The following is a 17353-nucleotide window of genomic DNA, read 5'->3' as shown; positions in this document are numbered from 1 at the left end:
GCACTAGTCTACAAACTTGTTGAGTTTGAGCAGCAGCTGATTTTCAAGGTGAGTAGACCTCATCCGGGTTCACTTTGCAGTGAACAGCAATCCAGCACAGCTGAAGAGTCACCCGCAGGCGGCCAGTAGGCTATTGAGTTTCAGGCAGTGTTGTCCATGAACGAGTTCAAAAGAACGCGTTCATTGAACATTTTTATGAGAACGTTGAACTAAACGCAACTTAATGACAAATAATGAATTTGAACGGTAAACACGTTCATATTATCTGTCTAAAACGAATGCTTGTACCATGTTGTTGCGATTGTTGTTGTGTTTATTTGAAATGAAATGCAGTCTTACAGGGCAAAATACCGTCTGAAAGTTGCAATTCCGTTTTTCAACTTTTCCAAATATGCTAGGGCCGCCCCTGTGTAGCGCAGTGATTCTCTGTATGGTGCGCCCCGCCGGTGCGGCGCGCAGGCATAACAGGTGCGGGACCGGGAGGAGAAAATGCGAGGCGGATCTAATATTATAACTAATGTTTTGACGTCCGCATCTCTTTAACAGCGGAGCAGTAAGCAAATCGCTCTTTCGCCGTAGCCAGGGGTCTGCAACCCGCGGCTCTGCAGCCCCTCCGCAGTGGATCCCTGTGCAGTGTTGTGCCTGTCGCGCATATTTTTCACGAACAGTGAACTTTACGATCAGTTTTCATATGTTGAACGTGCACGTTAGGGAACGTCATCCACTCTATGCAGCATCTACCACTGCAGTGAGAATTGCCTTGCCTTTCGTTACTTTACACCCCTGACGGACACATACACAATGAAAGATACAGAGCGTTCCTTAATAACATACTTTTTAATCTTTGGGTTTTGGGGAAAGGAGCAAGTCTTATCAAGTCAAAAGGCTCAAGTCCAAGTGAAGTCACGAGTCATTGATGTCCAAGTCCAAGTCGAGTTGCAAGTCTCTTTACATTTTGTCGAGTCTAAAGTCATCAAATTCATGACTCGAGTCTGACTCGAGTCCAAGTCATGTGACTCGAGTCCACACCTCTGATATATGCACTGAAGGAAATTGTTAATAGGTATAAAAGGTATAACATCACAAAAAAAAATGTTTTAATACATCTAAAGCATTGGACTGACTTCCTAGAGACCTGTGGGGTCCGACAGGGTGTTTTTTCAATCTGTATATGGATGGTCTCTCCAATCCTCTTGTTTCTGGAAACACTGGAACAAATGCCTGTATGGGTCTTAACAATAATATAATTATCTAATTATTGTGGGCTGCTAGGATTGCATTCATATGCGATTTGTTTGTATTTTATTTTATATAGATATGGACCTTTTTTTGTCTGCAAGAGAGTTGAATTGAATAAATGGATTCACTCCAGAAATATAAAATTGCTTGACCTGTTAGTATTAGACTACACATCAGTAATGGTGGACATGAACCAATACAATGTGAACATAAGATATTAAAAGATTAACTGAAGGCTATAGATATTATTATTATTATTATTATTGATGACCCCCGTTATAACAAATACAAGATTTTGTGCAATTTCTGTATATAACTATTTTACCATCAATGGGAATTCTTGTTAACTGCTCAGTCACACATTACTTACATCTTAAAAAGGTAGGCTCATTGGCCGTATGATAGCTCAATAGTTCATGATAATCATCAAACTGTCATGGTCATAGCTGTGACTCATAGCGTGATGCATGATGCTGCAATATGTCGTGCCAGGGTCTGACACAACTTGCGGCCAAAGGCAAGTAAAGATTGATGCAGGGAAAGTTCATAGTGTGCCTACGGTCCAATGAGAGCTCTTTGATCAGCAGACTCCCATCTGCATGATTTTCATGTTTTGCTGTTGTGCATGAAAGTTCCAGGAAGATCGACAGTTTGTATCTCGTTCTTCGTGTTTTTGAAACATCAATGCATCCACTTGCTTTTATGGACACCAAAATAAGGGAAAGCGAAAGAATAAAAACTCAAACTCGAGTAAATCTTACGCAGGGAATAAGTTCATTGTCCAGGCAGGCATCATGTTTTGTGTAGTTTATTTTTACATTTTCAGACAAACAAACCAAAAAAGACAACAAAAAACATGAACCCTTCCCGGTGCCTGGCTGTCTATGCTGACTAACCATACATAAAATATCACCTGGTGCCAAGTACCTTCAAAACAAAAGCATCAATTACCAAAACTAAAAATGACTAAAACAATACTTTTATTTTTATTATTATTAGTCTAAAGGCATAATCTAACTAACAACATTGAACGAAACAAAAAACTAAATAAACAAATGCTTAACTATTAAACACTAATGAAAACAATAATGAGCTCCAACAGATAACCTCACTTAATGTGATTATTCTGAAACCTTATTAAGCTTATTAATGGATTTATATGAATTCTTTTCTCTATCAAAGATAATGTGTTGACATTTTTTGGGTCTTCAATTACAGTTATTGAGGTCTTAAAAAGCATTAAATTTGACTTTAAAAAATGGTCCAAGAACCCTGTATAGCCGAAGCACTAAAATAGTGATTATGAAAAATACAGATATAAAGTGATCAGCTGTGTGATGATAATAAAAAACAAGGGTCATCCGAAAAGTTGAGCAATTATAGAAATCCCCATCTGTACTTTGACCTTGTTGTGTTTAATGTTATCTCTGCTGGCCTGTGTGATTGCTTCACATGACCATGTAAGTCAACAAGAAACACAAATAGGTCCACATCTGTTGGAATCTACCTAAACATTTTTCTAACTGGAAGCATTTCATGATTTATATATTATTTTCAAGCTATTATTCCAACTACCATTATCTCCATGGTGCTTATTACATTTCAGTAATAATTATCTGTGAAAGATTCAACAAATATTTTGTGACTGTTCCCTGTGTGTGGAAGGCAGACCTTAAATTTATTATAATAGCACCTAATGACTACATAACAGAAGGTTCCCCTAATTTTGGTTACCCGCAGTGGTGGAGGAAGTAATCACAGCAAACACTTTACTTCACTAAAACTACAAATAGACAACAGTCAGCTGGTAACAGTCCAGCCTCCGAACCCAGCGGTCGTTGCCATTTGTGTTTACCAGAGAGTTCCTCAATGTTCGAGAATGAGACAGGTGATGAGCTGGTAGCATGTCACTCAAAGTGCAGTCAGCCAATCAGAGGAGGGGCTCATAAATAAATAATGAGGCAACGGAAAATAGCCTGTTCTGTCTGGAGCGCCAGAGAGAGATATTGATATATCATCATGGGGGTACCAATACCTCAGATTATATCCCAGAAAGGTATAAAAATATGGGCACTTTATATCTACTTAAATCCACATTAAAAGTAAAAGTATTTGTTGAGTGCATCCTATTCCCTGATGCAACAGTCTAACACATCATTACTGCTGAGTCTCGACCTCTTGTGAATTTATTTTAGATGTTTATTCACCAATGACGCTGCTGTTGCTGGAGGAGGCGGGATCAGTTCTTACATAACCGCTCTGATTGGATCAGTAGACTGATTCCCCTCTTATTACTGATAACATTTAAAATTGTAAAAACAAAAGTATATACAAAGTACAATACAAAGTATAGATATATATATATATATATATATATATATATATAGACATATTTAACGTTAATGTTATCGTGAAATATCAATTGTGCGTTTTCACCATTAAAAAAACACTTTCACACATGATAAATTAGTTAAATTTAAGTTTATTGTCAGGGTACGTCCTCAGTTGTTTACAACCACAGTGAAATTGAGAGTTGTAAATCACAATAAACAAATGGTAAATGGATTTGTATTTTTATAGCGCTTTTCTAGTCTGATGAAGACCACTCAAAGCGCTTTACAGTACAGTTTCACATTCACCCATTCACACACACATTCATACAGTGCATCTACTTGCAGCACTTTGTTATTCTATGGGGGGCTATTGAGGGTTCAGCATCTTGCCCAAGGACACTTCGGCATGCAGATGGTTCAGACTGGGGATCGAACCGCCGACCTTCAGGTTGGAGGACGACCACTCTACCCCTCAGCCACAGCCGCCCGCAGCTAAATGGGTTAGTAGCTGTTGTGGGAATCCAAATGTGGGGACAGAAAATCCTCAGCGCTGGATTGCACAGCAGGTGCAGCAATCTGGTGAGCAGTTAGGACAACATCTTTTGCATGGCATGGGGCCGCTGTGACGCCTCTGCCTGAAGTGAAACGGCATCTGTGTGATACACAAGAGATATGAGAAGGTGTACAACATCGCCATCATTATCAATCACTGGGCTTATGTTCTCTCCTCATGAGGAGAGAGCATCAGGCCCCTACGATCTGCTAATGCACTGAAATTGCCTGATGGCATTTGGTTTAATTCATTTAAGTGATTAATCATACCATCCACTGACGTCCACTGGACTCTGCTGGCACCTCTTGCGGTTCGCCATCGCCCATTGAATCCTGAAGCACTTGTTCCTGTTAATGATATTTGAGTAACTACATCTTCAAATTCTGACAAACACTCATTGTGAATAAGCAAAATAAATCATTCAGATCATTCTCTTACTTCAGCGACTGTGACAGCACAGCCCTCCTGAATGCAAATAAAGGTGAGCAAGACGGCCACTGCAACTGCAAAACCGCAAGTCTTCATCTTCAGAGATGGTGGATTGGTTGGTTCTTTGGATGATACGTTTTTGAGCTGTTCCCCAGTGTGATGGTTGGATGTGAAAGATGTGCCGGTATTTATACTCACTTGGTCCATTGTTGCGTCATCATTGGCAGAATGAGTGGGCTTTGAACCAACTCCATGGGAGTTGATCCAAATGGGACCTTTTTTTGATTGTGGGCCATATTGTCTGTTTCACAACCTCATATCATCCCCAAACTTACACTAGTGAGAAAACACTTTTTAAAACCTCAGTTTCTTCCAGCTGTTTCTTTACCTTTACATCAATCAAGTGTTTCTGAAATAGAATAACTAAAATGAAGATTTGAACATCTAACTTTAACTCAAGAGACATCACTTGAGGATATTCATCAGACTCGTATCTGGGATGTAGCTCCCGGTGATGCAATAGTATTCCCACACACCTGTAACGTACATGTAAAAGAGATAATAATAATCAGATTGTGTCAAATATTTATCAGGGTTACTCATTCATCAATTTTAAATGAAAATGTTTTGATGCAGATCTAAATGCAATGTTTGATAAAAAAGTGTCATTTTCATTTAACGGTATTATTGAGTTATGTCTCCACTGTAAAAAAAACCCACAGAAAATGGTCAAGTTTGGCAGCAAAAGCTTAGTGTTAAATAACATTAAAAAAAATCAGTAATCCTACCCTACTTTTGTTTTTACAGATACAAGTGCATACATTCAGCAAAGAGGATGTGTGTGCTTTTTGAACTCAGAGATAAATGTATTTTAACATCCAAGACCATTAAAGGGATAGTTCACCCAAAAAGTGAGTATGAATGTCGGGGACATTTGGATGACACCATACGAGTGTAGGGAGGATGTCATGTTTTTGTTTTGTTTTATAACGTCTGAATAAGGACTCACCGGTAACTTCAATAGGATTGGATTTGGCTGCAACTCTGTTTACCCCTGACACTCCGGAAGTTTTTTGTTGACTTAAACACTTGTGGAGTAATCCTTTTTGCAGTGTATTCTATGACCCAATTTACTTGATTTATTTTGCTCTTGTGAATTTAAATCCCCGATGTGCCAGCAGATTAATGTTGATTGAGTCACTGGTGTGGTTCTGTGAGGTCTCAGCACAGGTACAAGGGTCAGGTCAAGGTTGTTGGAGAGCTGCTTGTATACTTATTAAATGTATTGAATTTATTTAGATGTAATATCGCTATTCAGACTTGAGGTCTTGAGAATATATCCACACTCATTTTACATATGAACAACAGGGAAGGAGATTCTTTTCTTTTCTTTTGTCTTAGAAATGTCAAACTCACTCACAGTGACTCTTTTGCATAAATTCTTGTTATATTCTCACATGGGCTCATTCACAGTTGAGTTTTTTCACTGGGGGGTTTGCTGGAGGAGTTCAGTGCATGTGTGAGAAGAGCATATGATGTCCTTGTGGAGTTCAAGTAAGCGGTTGTAATATTGAAATGTTGTTAATGCTCTAAGCTGTTGGTCTCTGGTCAAGTTTTTAATGTTTTTGTTTTTCTATTGGCAGCAAAGAAAAGAGAGTACAAAACACAAGCAAAGTTAGAAAACATCTTCATCAATTTTACAACACAACACGACACATTACAAACAACTCAAGGGGACAACTAAAAGTTATGGACACGTCCGTTTTTATTATAAAATTTTATTTTAGAACAACTTGCACAACAGATTACATCTCAGTTCTTGGTGCAGGATTTATCACTTGCAGCTCATAGCTTCCGTAGCAAAACTCATATCTGATTGCATCGCACACAAATTTGTATAATGCTTTTGCCTGATGTCACATGGCATCGGCATGAAAGACAAGAGATATGATGAAGGTCAATCGATTGAATGAATTTAGTCTAACTGCGTTTATTGTAGCTGACCGGTAGTTTTAACCTCTGTTAAAGGGGGTTTAACTATGTTAGAATGTGTTTAGCTCTATTAAAGTGTGTTTGACTCCATTATAAATAATAAATGGGCTGTCTTTTTATAGCACTTTTTCTAGTTTAAAAAGCTAGAAAAACTGTACTGTATTTACAGTACAGTTTTGCGATTCATTCGTTCACAAACATTCATACTGTGTATGTACATGTATGTGCAGCACTTTATCAGACATCACTCACACACTGCAGTCTGTGAGTGGGATTCAGTATCTTGCCCAAGGACACTTTAACATGCCGAATGGGCAAACCCAGTATATTTCCCACACCCTAGCCGCCCCATAACAGCGTTTAACTCCATATCAAAGTGATTAATTCATATAATAATGTCCTTTAATGTGGCATTTTAAAGAGTAGTAGAAGTTTACATCTATCAGACAACATATACAGTACTGTATTTAGACTTAATGTGTATGCATTTAATGAATAGAACTGAACAATCACAACAAACAAAATGAAAAACACAGCTAAATATCTAAAATCTATATTTAAATATAACATTTAACACATTGTTTGGCCTTTAAAAATTGATTTCTGAAGATTTTGGCTTTGAGTATGACCTCATCAATGTGATTCATTAGAAAAGCCTGAAGGTAACTTCATTATACCTGCCACAAAAACATAAGGTCAAAGTTCAAGTTCACTGTGATCTCACAAAACATGTTCTTCAAATCATGAACGTGATATCTTAGAAAACACGTTGAGGAAATGTGTTCAAATTTGGTGCAAACCATCACTCTGCCTCAAAGTTGATGTGCTGTGATTTTGCTGGTCAAAGGTCAAAGTCAATATGAGAGCAGACAACACATTGCTGGCCACACTCTGTTGGTGACCATTGGTTGTCCACATAGTGGACTATATAGTGATTAGTGAGTGATTTCAGACAAACCCTTTGTCTGTGTGTTGCAAATGCCAAGTGGTTTTGGTATTGTCATCTTCCATTGGGAACACCCCTTGGCCCGGTGTTCCCAGTATATAACACTGCGTTGAATTGCAAGTCGGTGGTCAATAATTCTGGTCTTAAAGCTTGAGCAACAGAGTTTAAACCACTGCCATCATGTTGGAGGTGAAGATGCTGATGTTCTTATTTGGTATATGGGCAACAAAAACTCCTTTCGGGAGCTTTCGGATAGATTTGATGTGTCTCAGTGGTCTCATTGGTCCATCCTGGAGCTGCTCCACACACTCTGCTCACTCACTTTCTCCTTCATCACCTGGACGAATAACTGTGAGAAGTGAGCATATGCTGCAGCTTTTGCAGGGGTCTATGGAGGTAATGATGTTGTGACATTTTATATTCAAAAGGTGAAAAGTTAACTTCCTTGTGATGTCATAATCTGCATACACTAATTATATTTTGGTCATTATTTACACATAAACAATGCAGGAGGTTATTCTCTGCTCAGACTTGCTCACAATAACACAGATGTGGGGCAGGAGGCCTCAACAGCATCATCTCTCATCACCAGAAGCTCCACTCATATATACACTGGGGCATATAAATTAATATTATGAGAGTTGTAAAAACTGAACGGATGTAAAAACATATTCAAAACACAGTAAATCAAAGGAGCATTAACATTTATTGAAAATACACCTTAAAGGAGAGAATATGTGGGTGAAACAGTCACATCTCTGACCACTTAACTACACCATGAACCAATGAGTAACACCATTAAACTATCACATGCTCTACCAGAAATATGTTTATAGTTCAGTGAACTTTAAGACAAAAGGCAAAACAATTAATATTTGATGGTTGTTGGAGCAGGAATCCTCAGAATTTGCAGCACAGTCCACAGACACCGGGTCTGCAGCAGCCGCAGCAGAACTTACACTTAAAGCCACGCTTCTGTCTGTTGTATGGCATCTGTGTGAGAGACATGAGACATGAGGACACCTTCATCAGCATCATCATAACTTACTCTTCTTGTTTTCTCTGCTTGTGTAAACTGAGCTTCAGGGCACCTTTGTGACTAAAACACATTCACTTCCTTCTGAAAGATCTGATGCAAATTGGTTTGATCCATTGAGTGACATGAACCTACCATCCACGAGTCCACTGATGTCTCCTGATGTTCAGCAGCTGCATTGTCATTGCTCACTGCCTCCTCCAGCTCTTGTACCTGATAAAGAAGGAATCAAGTCTCAGTATGTTGATGAGAGATTCATGTCTAACAAGCAAATTAAAGTATCTGAAGTCAGGTGCTTACCACAGTAAAGGTGGCAGAGCTCTGCTGGATACAAATGAAGACGAGCAGGACGGCCACTGTGACTGCAACACTGAATGTCTTCATCTTTGAGAGTTTGACTGTGTTAAGTTGTTTAGTTCTTGACTCTGCTGGTGACTCCTGTCAGCTACTGAAAGTTCACTGTCTGATGGTTGAATGTGCACTGTGCTGGTATTTATTTTGACTTAAGACACTGTTTCTTCATCACTGACAGGAATTACTCTGCCTGCTTTCAGGAACAGACACAATGCCCTGCATCCACACTGTGAAATCCTGCATTTGGGAAACTCCAGACTAATGCAAAAGTCTCTTTTGGACCCATTTATGTTGAATTACAAAATAAAACATGAACTTTTTTCTCTTTCCCTGGGTTTAATCGACCCCTTTCCTTTTTCACCCGATCCGTCAAGTATGTTTGGACATATTTCTAAAACTATTGAAGATACATAATAATGTTTTTTTTACTAAACATAGTTTTGGCCACACCTCAAGAAGATTTTAAAATGATGTCAAAGATTTCACACAGTCTAACAGGATACATCATTAAAACACACTAGGCTATATTAAAGCATTAACGTATTTATTGATAATATACCTAAGTGAGAAAATATTTAGAATTCATAGTCACATCTCAGAGAACTACAGTGTGACCAAATCAGTAATATCCTTTAAAGGTGGATGGTTAATTTCCTTATGACATCATACCCTAAATAATATAAATATATACATGTAGTTACTATAAACTCATACTCGGCTCAAATCCCTTTAACCATCACCCAACTACATTTAAAAAAATTATTATAGAATAAGTCTTGAATCTTGATTGAACAAAACACCTATTTATGGTACTGATATCTCTGAGTGAGAAGTTTGGTGCAGTTCCGAATAAAGACCTAGATCTAGTGGATTTAAATGGGGTTTCAGAGGAGGGTAGGGTTTTTTGATTCATTCATCTTTGAGAAAACCTGTAGCACCAGTGTATATCTAACATCATTTGAGTCCAATAGAGAATCTATAGTTTAAATGTATCTTCAACAGTTTGAGAACTATGTCCAAACTAACATGATGAGGTGGTGCAGAGTCTGAGGGAAGTCTGATGTTTGTGCTCTACTCTGTTCCATTTGTCTGGAGTTTCCCAAATGCAGAGTTTCCCAATGTGGATGCAAGGAATTGTGTCCGTTGCAGTACGTTGAGCTCTCAGGCAGACCTTGTGTTAGGCTTTGTGAAATCTTTGACATCATTTTCCAATATAAATTCTTTAGGTGTGGCCAAAACTATGTTTAGTGAAGAATCAACATTTATTATGTTTCTTCAATAGTTTTGTAAATATGTCCAAACACACTTGACAGATCTGGTGAAAACTTTAAGGGGTCTATTAACCCAGGGAAAGAGAAAAAAGTCCATGTTTTATTTTGTAATTCTACATAAATGGGGCCAAAAGAGACTTTTGCATTAGTCTGGAGTTTCCCAAATGCAGGATTTCACAGTGTGGATGCAGGGAATTGTGTTTGTTCCTGAAAGCAGGCAGAGTAATTACTGTCAGTGATGAAGAAACAGTGTCCTAAGTCAGAATAAATACCAGCACAGTGCACATTCAACCATCAACCGGTGAACTTTCAGGAGCTGACAGGAGTCACTAGCAGAGTCAAAGACAAAGCAACTTAAATCAGTCAAACTCTCAAAGATGAAGACATTCAGTGTTGCAGTCACAGTGGCCGTCCTGCTCGTCTTCATTTGTATCCAGCAGAGCTCTGCCACCTTTCCTGAGGTAAGCATCTGACTTCAGATCGTTTCATTTGCTTGTTATCCATGAATCTCTCATCAACAAACTGAGACTTGATTCCTTCTTTATCAGGTACAAGAGCTGGAGGAGGCAGTGAGCAATGACAATGCAGCTGCTGAACATCAGGAGACATCAGTGGACTCGTGGATGGTAGGTTCAGTTCACTTAATGGATTAAACCAATTCACATCAGATCTTTCAGATGGCAGTGACTGTGTTTTAGTCCCAAAAGTGCCCTGAAGCTCAGTTTACACAAGCAGAGAAAACAAACCCAGTAAGTTATGATGATGCTGATGAACGTGTCCTCATGTCTCATGTCTCTCACACAGATGCCATACAACAGACAGAAGCGTAGCTTTAAGTGTAAGTTCTGCTGCGGCTGCTGCAGAGCTGGTGTCTGTGGACTGTGCTGCAAATTCTGAGGATTCCTGCTTCAACAGCAATCAAATATTAATTGTTTTGCCTCTTGTCTTAAAGTTCATTGAACGATATACATATTTCTGTTAGAGCATGTGATAGTTTAATGGTGTTACTCATTGGTTCATGGTGTAGTTAAGTGTTTAGAGATGTGATTGCATCACCCACATATTTAACTGTTAAGGTGTATTTTCAATAAATGCCAATGTTCCTTTGATATACTGTGTTTTGAATATGTTTTTACATGTCACAACTCTCAAAATAACCTTTTTCCACTCCTTAGTGTAGATATGAGGGCATCTATAGGTAGTTCATGAAAGCATTAAACTGGCATGATTTTCAGTCCAGGAAATTATTCATTTTTTTACCACTTCTAAAACAAAGTACAGTTAAAACATAATAATAATAATAGTATGGTGTAACCCAGGATATTTTCTATTATTTACCCCTTTACAGATGTCCCTTAATGCATCACCTTCAAACTATTGACAGGTACGGCTAAGTGGCTACATACTACCTCTATTCCAAGGGAACCAAGTGCTAGTGCTCGTTCGGAGCCAGCTCTCTCTGACGCTGACACTTAAACACATATATACATTGGGTCATTGGACACATCTGTAAAGTCAGACTCGGTAAAAACAACATATTTTGGTCTTTCCCAACACAAAGTCACAGTAGAGATTAATACATTATGTATGATGAAAGTGTGAATTGTTTATATAGCAGTAGAGCATTCTGCCAAAAAAGAGTGAAACTACATAATTAAGACCTCGACGGAATGAATATGCGTCTGAACTTCACACAAAGGCCAAAGAACCTTTGAAATACTGGGTTTTATCAGGCAAAGCTTGACATGGCCCAGAGATTAAACACAAGAGACATGAACATGCAAGTTGAAATATGCAATATGCTTTATGAGGGTAAACGCTATGGCCAGAAAGCTTGAGGAAAATAATGTCTTTCAAATGGGAATTTAAGATTATCAATAACAGCAAAATGCCCTTCCCTTCTAACATTGATGGGTCTGTAATTAGTTTACAATCAGACCCAATTCTAACAATTGGGTCTGTATTATATACAAACAATTACAGGGATACTTTTAATTGTATGAAGAGTGAATCATTTAATGCAGGTGATGTTTCTAACTGTGTAGGTAGGGTTATTAGACCTGTCGAAGTGTCTTTTGCCATTGCGAAATTGGCAGTGAACAAAGCCTGTAGCCTTGACCATGTAACAGCAGAACATTTGAAAAAGGCTAGCCACAGGAGCTCAGTGTTACTCGCTTGTTTTACTGGTCTGCTGATGCATGGCATATTGCCTGCCTCTTTGTTGTCTGTCGTATTAGTGCCAACTGTTAAGAACAAAACTGGAAAAATATTCAGCATGGAAAATGACAGACCAATTGCTCTTGCTAGTATACTTTCCAAAGTACTCAAACAACTTTTCTAGGAAATACTTTAAGAATATGTTATAACCTCTGACAATCAATTTGGATTTTAAACAAACATGGCCCAAATGTATGTATATATGCACTGAAGGAAATTGTTAATAGGTATAAAAGATATAACACCACAAAAAATTGTTTTAATACATCTAAAGCATTGGACTGACTTCCTAGTGACCAGTGGGGTCCGACAGGGTGTTTTTTCAATCTGTATATGGATGGTCTCTCCAATCCTCTTGTTTCTGGAAACACTGGAACAAATGCCTGTATGGGTCTTAACAATAATATAATTATCTAATTATTGTGGGCTGCTAGAATTGCATTCATATGCTATTTGTTTGTATTTTATTTTAAATAGATATGGACCTTTTTTTGTCTACAAAAGAGTTGAATTGAATAAATGGATTCACTCCAGAAATGTAAATTAGCTTGACCTGTTAGTATAATACTACACATCAGTAATGGTGGACATGAACCAATAAAATGTAAACACAAGATATTAAAATATTAACGGAAGGCTATAGATATTATTATTATTATTATTGATGACCCCCGTTATAAAAAATACAAGATTTTGTGCAATTTCTGTATATAACCAATATAACTATTTACACATTACTTCTTAAAATCTTAAAAAGGAAGGCTCATTGGCCATATGATAGTTCAATAGTTCATGATAGTCATCAAACTGTCATGGTCATAGCTGTGACTCATAGCGTGATGTATGATGCTGCAGGACCAATGAGAGCTCTTTGATCAACAGACTCGCATCTGCATGATTTTCATGTTTTGCTGTTGTACATGAAAGTTCCAGGAAGATCGACAGTTTGTATCTCGTTCTTCGTGTTTTTGAAACATCCATGCATCCACTTGCTTTAATAAACTCGAGTAAATCTTACGCAGGGAATAAGTTCATTGTCCAGGCAGGCATCATGTTTTGTGTGGTTTATTTTTTTTATTTTTTCAGAAAACAAACCAAAAAAGACAATGGTGTCTGCTGTCTCTCATATATGAAATAGCACCTGGTGCCAAGTACCTTCAAAACAAAAGCATCAATTACCAAAGCTAAAAATGACAAACACTACTGTTTATTGTTATTATTATTAGTCTACAGGTATAATCTAACTAGCATCATTAAACGAAACCATAAACTAAATAAACAAATGCTTAACTATTCAAAACAATAATGAGCTCCAACAGATACCCTCACTTAATGTTATTATTCTGAAACCTTATTAAGCTTATTAATGGATTTATATGAATTCTTTTCTCTATCAAAGATAATGTGTTGACATTTTTTCGGTCTTCAATTACAAAAACAAGGGTCATCCGAAAAGTTGAGCAATTATAGAAATCATAGAAATCCAATTATAGAAATCCCCATCTGTACTTTGACCTTGTTGTGTTTAATGTTATCTCTGCTGGCCTGTGTGATTGCTTCACATGAACATGTAAGTCAACAAACAACACAAATAGGTCCACATCTGTTGGAATCTACCTAAACATTTTTCTAACTGGAAGCATTTCATGATTTATATATGATTTTTAAGCTACTATTCCTACTACCATTATCTCCATGGTGCTTATTACATTTCCGTAATAATTATCTGTGAAAGAATCAACAAATATTTTGTGACTGTTCCCTGTGTGTGTAAGCCAGACCTAAAATGTATTATAATAGCACCTAATGACTAGATAACAGAAGGTTCCCCTAATTTTGCTAATTACCTGCAGTGGTGGAGGAAGTAATCACAGTCAACACTTTACTTCACTAAAACTACAAATAGTCAAAATGTGCTCAAGTTACCACATTAACTCGTTTACAGCTGGTAACAGTCAATAACAGTGTGCCGGTATTTATATTCACTTGGTCAATTGTTGCGTCATCATTGGCAGAATGAATGGGCTTTGAACCAACTCCATGGGAGTTGATCCAAATGGGACCTTTTTTTGATTGTGGGCCATATTGTCTGTTTCACAACCTCATATCATCCCCAAACTTACACTAGTGAGAAAACACTTTTTAAAACCTCAGTTTGTTCCAGCTGTTTCTTTACCTTTACATCATTCAAGTGTTTCTGAAATAGAATAACTAAAATGAAGATTTGAACATCTAACTTTAACTCAAGAGACATCACTTGAGGATATTCATCAGACTCGTATCTGGGATGTAGCTCCCGGTGATGCAATAGTATTCCCACACACCTGTAACGTACATGTAAAAGAGATAATAATAATCAGATTGTGTCAAATATTTATCAGGGTTACTCATTCATCAATTTTAAATGAAAATGTTTTGATGCAGATCTAAATGCAATGTTTGATAAAAAAGTGTCATTTTCATTTAAGGTATTATTGAGCTATGTCTCCACTGTAAAAAAAACAACAGAAATGGTCAAGTTTGGTAGCAAAAGCTTAGTGTTAAATTACATAAAAAAATTCAGAAATCCTACCCTCCTTTTTTTTTTACAGATACAAGTGCATACATTCAGCAGACAGGATGTGTGCGATTTTTGAACTCAGATATAAAAGTATTTTAACATCCAAGACCATTAAAGGGATAGTTCACCCAAAAAGTGAGTATGAATGATGGGGACATTTGGATGACACCACACGAGTGTAGGGAGGATGTCATGTTTTTGTTTTGTTTTATAACGTCTGAATAAGGACTCACCGGTAACTTCAATAGGATTGGATTTGGCTGCAACTCTGTTTACCCCTGAAACTCCAGAAGTTTTTTGTTGACTTAAACACTTGTGGAGTAATCCTTTTTGCAGTGTATTCTATGACCCAATTTACTTGATTTATTTTGCTCTTGTGAATTTAAATCCCCGATATGCCAGCAGATTAATGTTGATTGAGTCACTGGTGTGGTTCTGTGAGGTCTCAGCACAGGTCAGGTCAAGGTTGTTGGAGAGCTGCTTTTATATTTATTAAATGTATTGAATTTATTTAGATGTAATATCGCTATTCAGACTTGAGGTCTTGAGAATATATCCACACTCATTTTACATATGAACAACATAGAAGGAGATTCTCTAGTCAGACAATCAATTTAATTCAAAAACTGTATTTGTACCCAGAGGGCAATTATAACAACAAGACAGAACAACACAACACTCTTTCTAAGTTGGCAGTTTCGTCGGTGTCTTCTACGTGTATGGCTCCCTATTTACATCGTGTGATATTTGTATTCCTTTAGTATTAGTGGTTTTTTTTGTCTTAGATATGTCAAACTCACTCACAGTGACTCTTTTGCATAAATTCTTGTTATATTCTCACATGGGCTCATTCACAGTTGAGTTTTTTCACTGGGGGGTTTGCTGGAGGAGTTCAGTGCATGTGTGAGAAGAGCATATGATGACCTTGTGGAGTTCAAGTAAGCGGTTGTAATATTGAAATGTTGTTAATGCTCTAAGTTGTTGGTCTCTGGTCAAGTTTTTAATGTTTTTGTTTTTCTATTGGCAGCAAAGAAAAGAGAGTATCAGCAGAAAACAACATCAGAGAAAATGTGTTGGCTATTGCCACTGACCAACCAGGCCTTTATTTTCCTTCATTGTGCTTCTCCAGCCTTCCCTACGTCTTCACTCATAGCAGTTGGTACCACAGTCAGGAGCAGTGAGACACTGTGGCACAATACTGGGAACTCAGCCAAGGCATGTGTAACACAGGAAGAAAATCCAAGGGGAGACCATTGTAACGAGTCCAATAAATGTTTTCACTTGGATGTATTAGAAACAAAGCGGGGCTTATTACAGCGCGCATGGGATTTATTGTGAGAGCGTGTAAGCGGATGATGTCTTCTGCACCGAGTCAAAGGCCACTGCTTTTCTGTGGCAATGAAACAATTTAACAGGAGCTGTTGCACCAAGGAAACCTGGCTTCTGCTGCTTTGGATGTAAGAAAAATGTTAAACTGCCTCCCTGTCTCCTCATGTGAGGATGTAATAAATGCATGAGTGGATTTTGCTTTAATTTAACTTGCTTTTATCTTTTTCTAACAGCTGTGATAAAAGATATTTATATATATGACAGATGCCACTGCAAAGACATGCTAGTTTTGTGTGTTTCAATTATCTGATAAGTAACATGGTTGCTTATAACTTCCATGAAACCCACAACATAACACTGATGCTTGCGAGAAACGGAAGCCTTTTAAAATAAATAGAATTACAGAGCGGTGTTTAATACACAGCGCCGTGCGCTGCCATGCTCATTACTGAACAGGCGGCGGACTATAGGTAGGTTGGTCAAGTCACATGTAACATCGTTTTTCAACCTCAACCTTCATAGACACCGACCTACGCAGACTCACAGTTCTGACGGCGCAGCTTTGATGGGCTGGGGCCAGCACTCAGGGGCCTTCGGGCTGGTGCGATAGATGTGGCTTTGGAGCGGGTGTCAGGGGGAGGCTAGAGGGGGCAGCGAGGGGGTCGGGCACATCCACCACTGGGTGTCGGCCGGCCCAAATTGCTGCCACATGAATGACTTGTGTTTAGGGAAATAGAGGGATAGAGATGTAAAGGCTGGTTTCCTAGTAATCCGGATAGGCAGTAGCACTACCGGTAAACGGAGAGTAAAAACAAGTATGTGAAGTAAAGCGACTGGGTGTGCAGTAAAGCATCGATGAGTGATGTGAGAGGCCACGTGCACTGTGGTCACCATGCGGTAAAGCCTACAAAGAATCCAGTCCATTGGCTTCTAATTTGCTGTCTCCTGTATTTGCTAATTAAGCCACAAGATATCCAATGAGACTCTCAGCTATTTCTTTCATTCATTTTCTTTCTCTTGCTGTGCTTCCTGGGAGGTGATACATTTAGCTGTCTCGTGTGGCTCCGCAGGGTGGTTGTTATAATGAGGTGATG

At 38.1% G+C, this 17353-nt stretch overlaps 2 protein-coding genes across 2 annotated transcripts; one reads left to right on the top strand and one right to left on the bottom strand.

Moving 5' to 3' along the window:
* Positions 1 to 8179: 8179 nt before the first annotated feature.
* LOC133014134 (hepcidin-like) lies at positions 8180 to 9012 on the bottom strand. The gene is made up of 3 exons (XM_061081282.1): positions 8829 to 9012; positions 8664 to 8741; positions 8180 to 8485 (listed from the first exon to the last, which is right to left on the bottom strand). Exons 1-3 carry the CDS (start codon positions 8910 to 8912, stop codon positions 8393 to 8395), a joined length of 255 nt encoding a protein of 84 aa, XP_060937265.1. The 5' UTR covers positions 8913 to 9012; the 3' UTR covers positions 8180 to 8392.
* Positions 9013 to 10435: 1423 nt separating this feature from the next.
* LOC133014061 (hepcidin-like) lies at positions 10436 to 11262 on the top strand. Its single transcript, XM_061081192.1, has 3 exons — positions 10436 to 10614; positions 10702 to 10779; positions 10958 to 11262. The coding sequence occupies exons 1-3, from the start codon at positions 10531 to 10533 to the stop codon at positions 11048 to 11050; spliced, it is 255 nt and encodes an 84-aa protein (XP_060937175.1). The 5' UTR covers positions 10436 to 10530; the 3' UTR covers positions 11051 to 11262.
* The last annotated feature ends 6091 nt before the right edge of the window (positions 11263 to 17353 follow it).

This window comes from Limanda limanda, chromosome 11, assembly GCF_963576545.1.
Source record: "Limanda limanda chromosome 11, fLimLim1.1, whole genome shotgun sequence".
Classification (NCBI taxonomy): domain Eukaryota; kingdom Metazoa; phylum Chordata; class Actinopteri; order Pleuronectiformes; family Pleuronectidae; genus Limanda; species Limanda limanda.
The sequence above is the reverse complement of the archived record's forward strand: the minus strand, read 5'-3'. Positions and strand labels throughout refer to the sequence as shown.

What these genes read in the sequence shown, in the direction of transcription:
- LOC133014061 (XM_061081192.1), top strand. Translation starts at nt 10,531, where the DNA reads ATGAAGACATTCAGTGTTGCAGTCACAGTGGCCGTCCTGCTCGTCTTC. An exon ending in GCTCTGCCACCTTTCCTGAG is followed by an intron (nt 10,615 to 10,701) that starts GTAAGCATCTGA and finishes CTTCTTTATCAG; the next exon opens with GTACAAGAGCTGGAGGAGGC. An exon ending in CATCAGTGGACTCGTGGATG is followed by an intron (nt 10,780 to 10,957) that starts GTAGGTTCAGTT and finishes TCTCTCACACAG; the next exon opens with ATGCCATACAACAGACAGAA.
- LOC133014134 (XM_061081282.1), bottom strand. Translation starts at nt 8,912, where the DNA reads ATGAAGACATTCAGTGTTGCAGTCACAGTGGCCGTCCTGCTCGTCTTC. An exon ending in GCTCTGCCACCTTTACTGTG is followed by an intron (nt 8,742 to 8,828) that starts GTAAGCACCTGA and finishes CTTCTTTATCAG; the next exon opens with GTACAAGAGCTGGAGGAGGC. An exon ending in CATCAGTGGACTCGTGGATG is followed by an intron (nt 8,486 to 8,663) that starts GTAGGTTCATGT and finishes TCTCTCACACAG; the next exon opens with ATGCCATACAACAGACAGAA.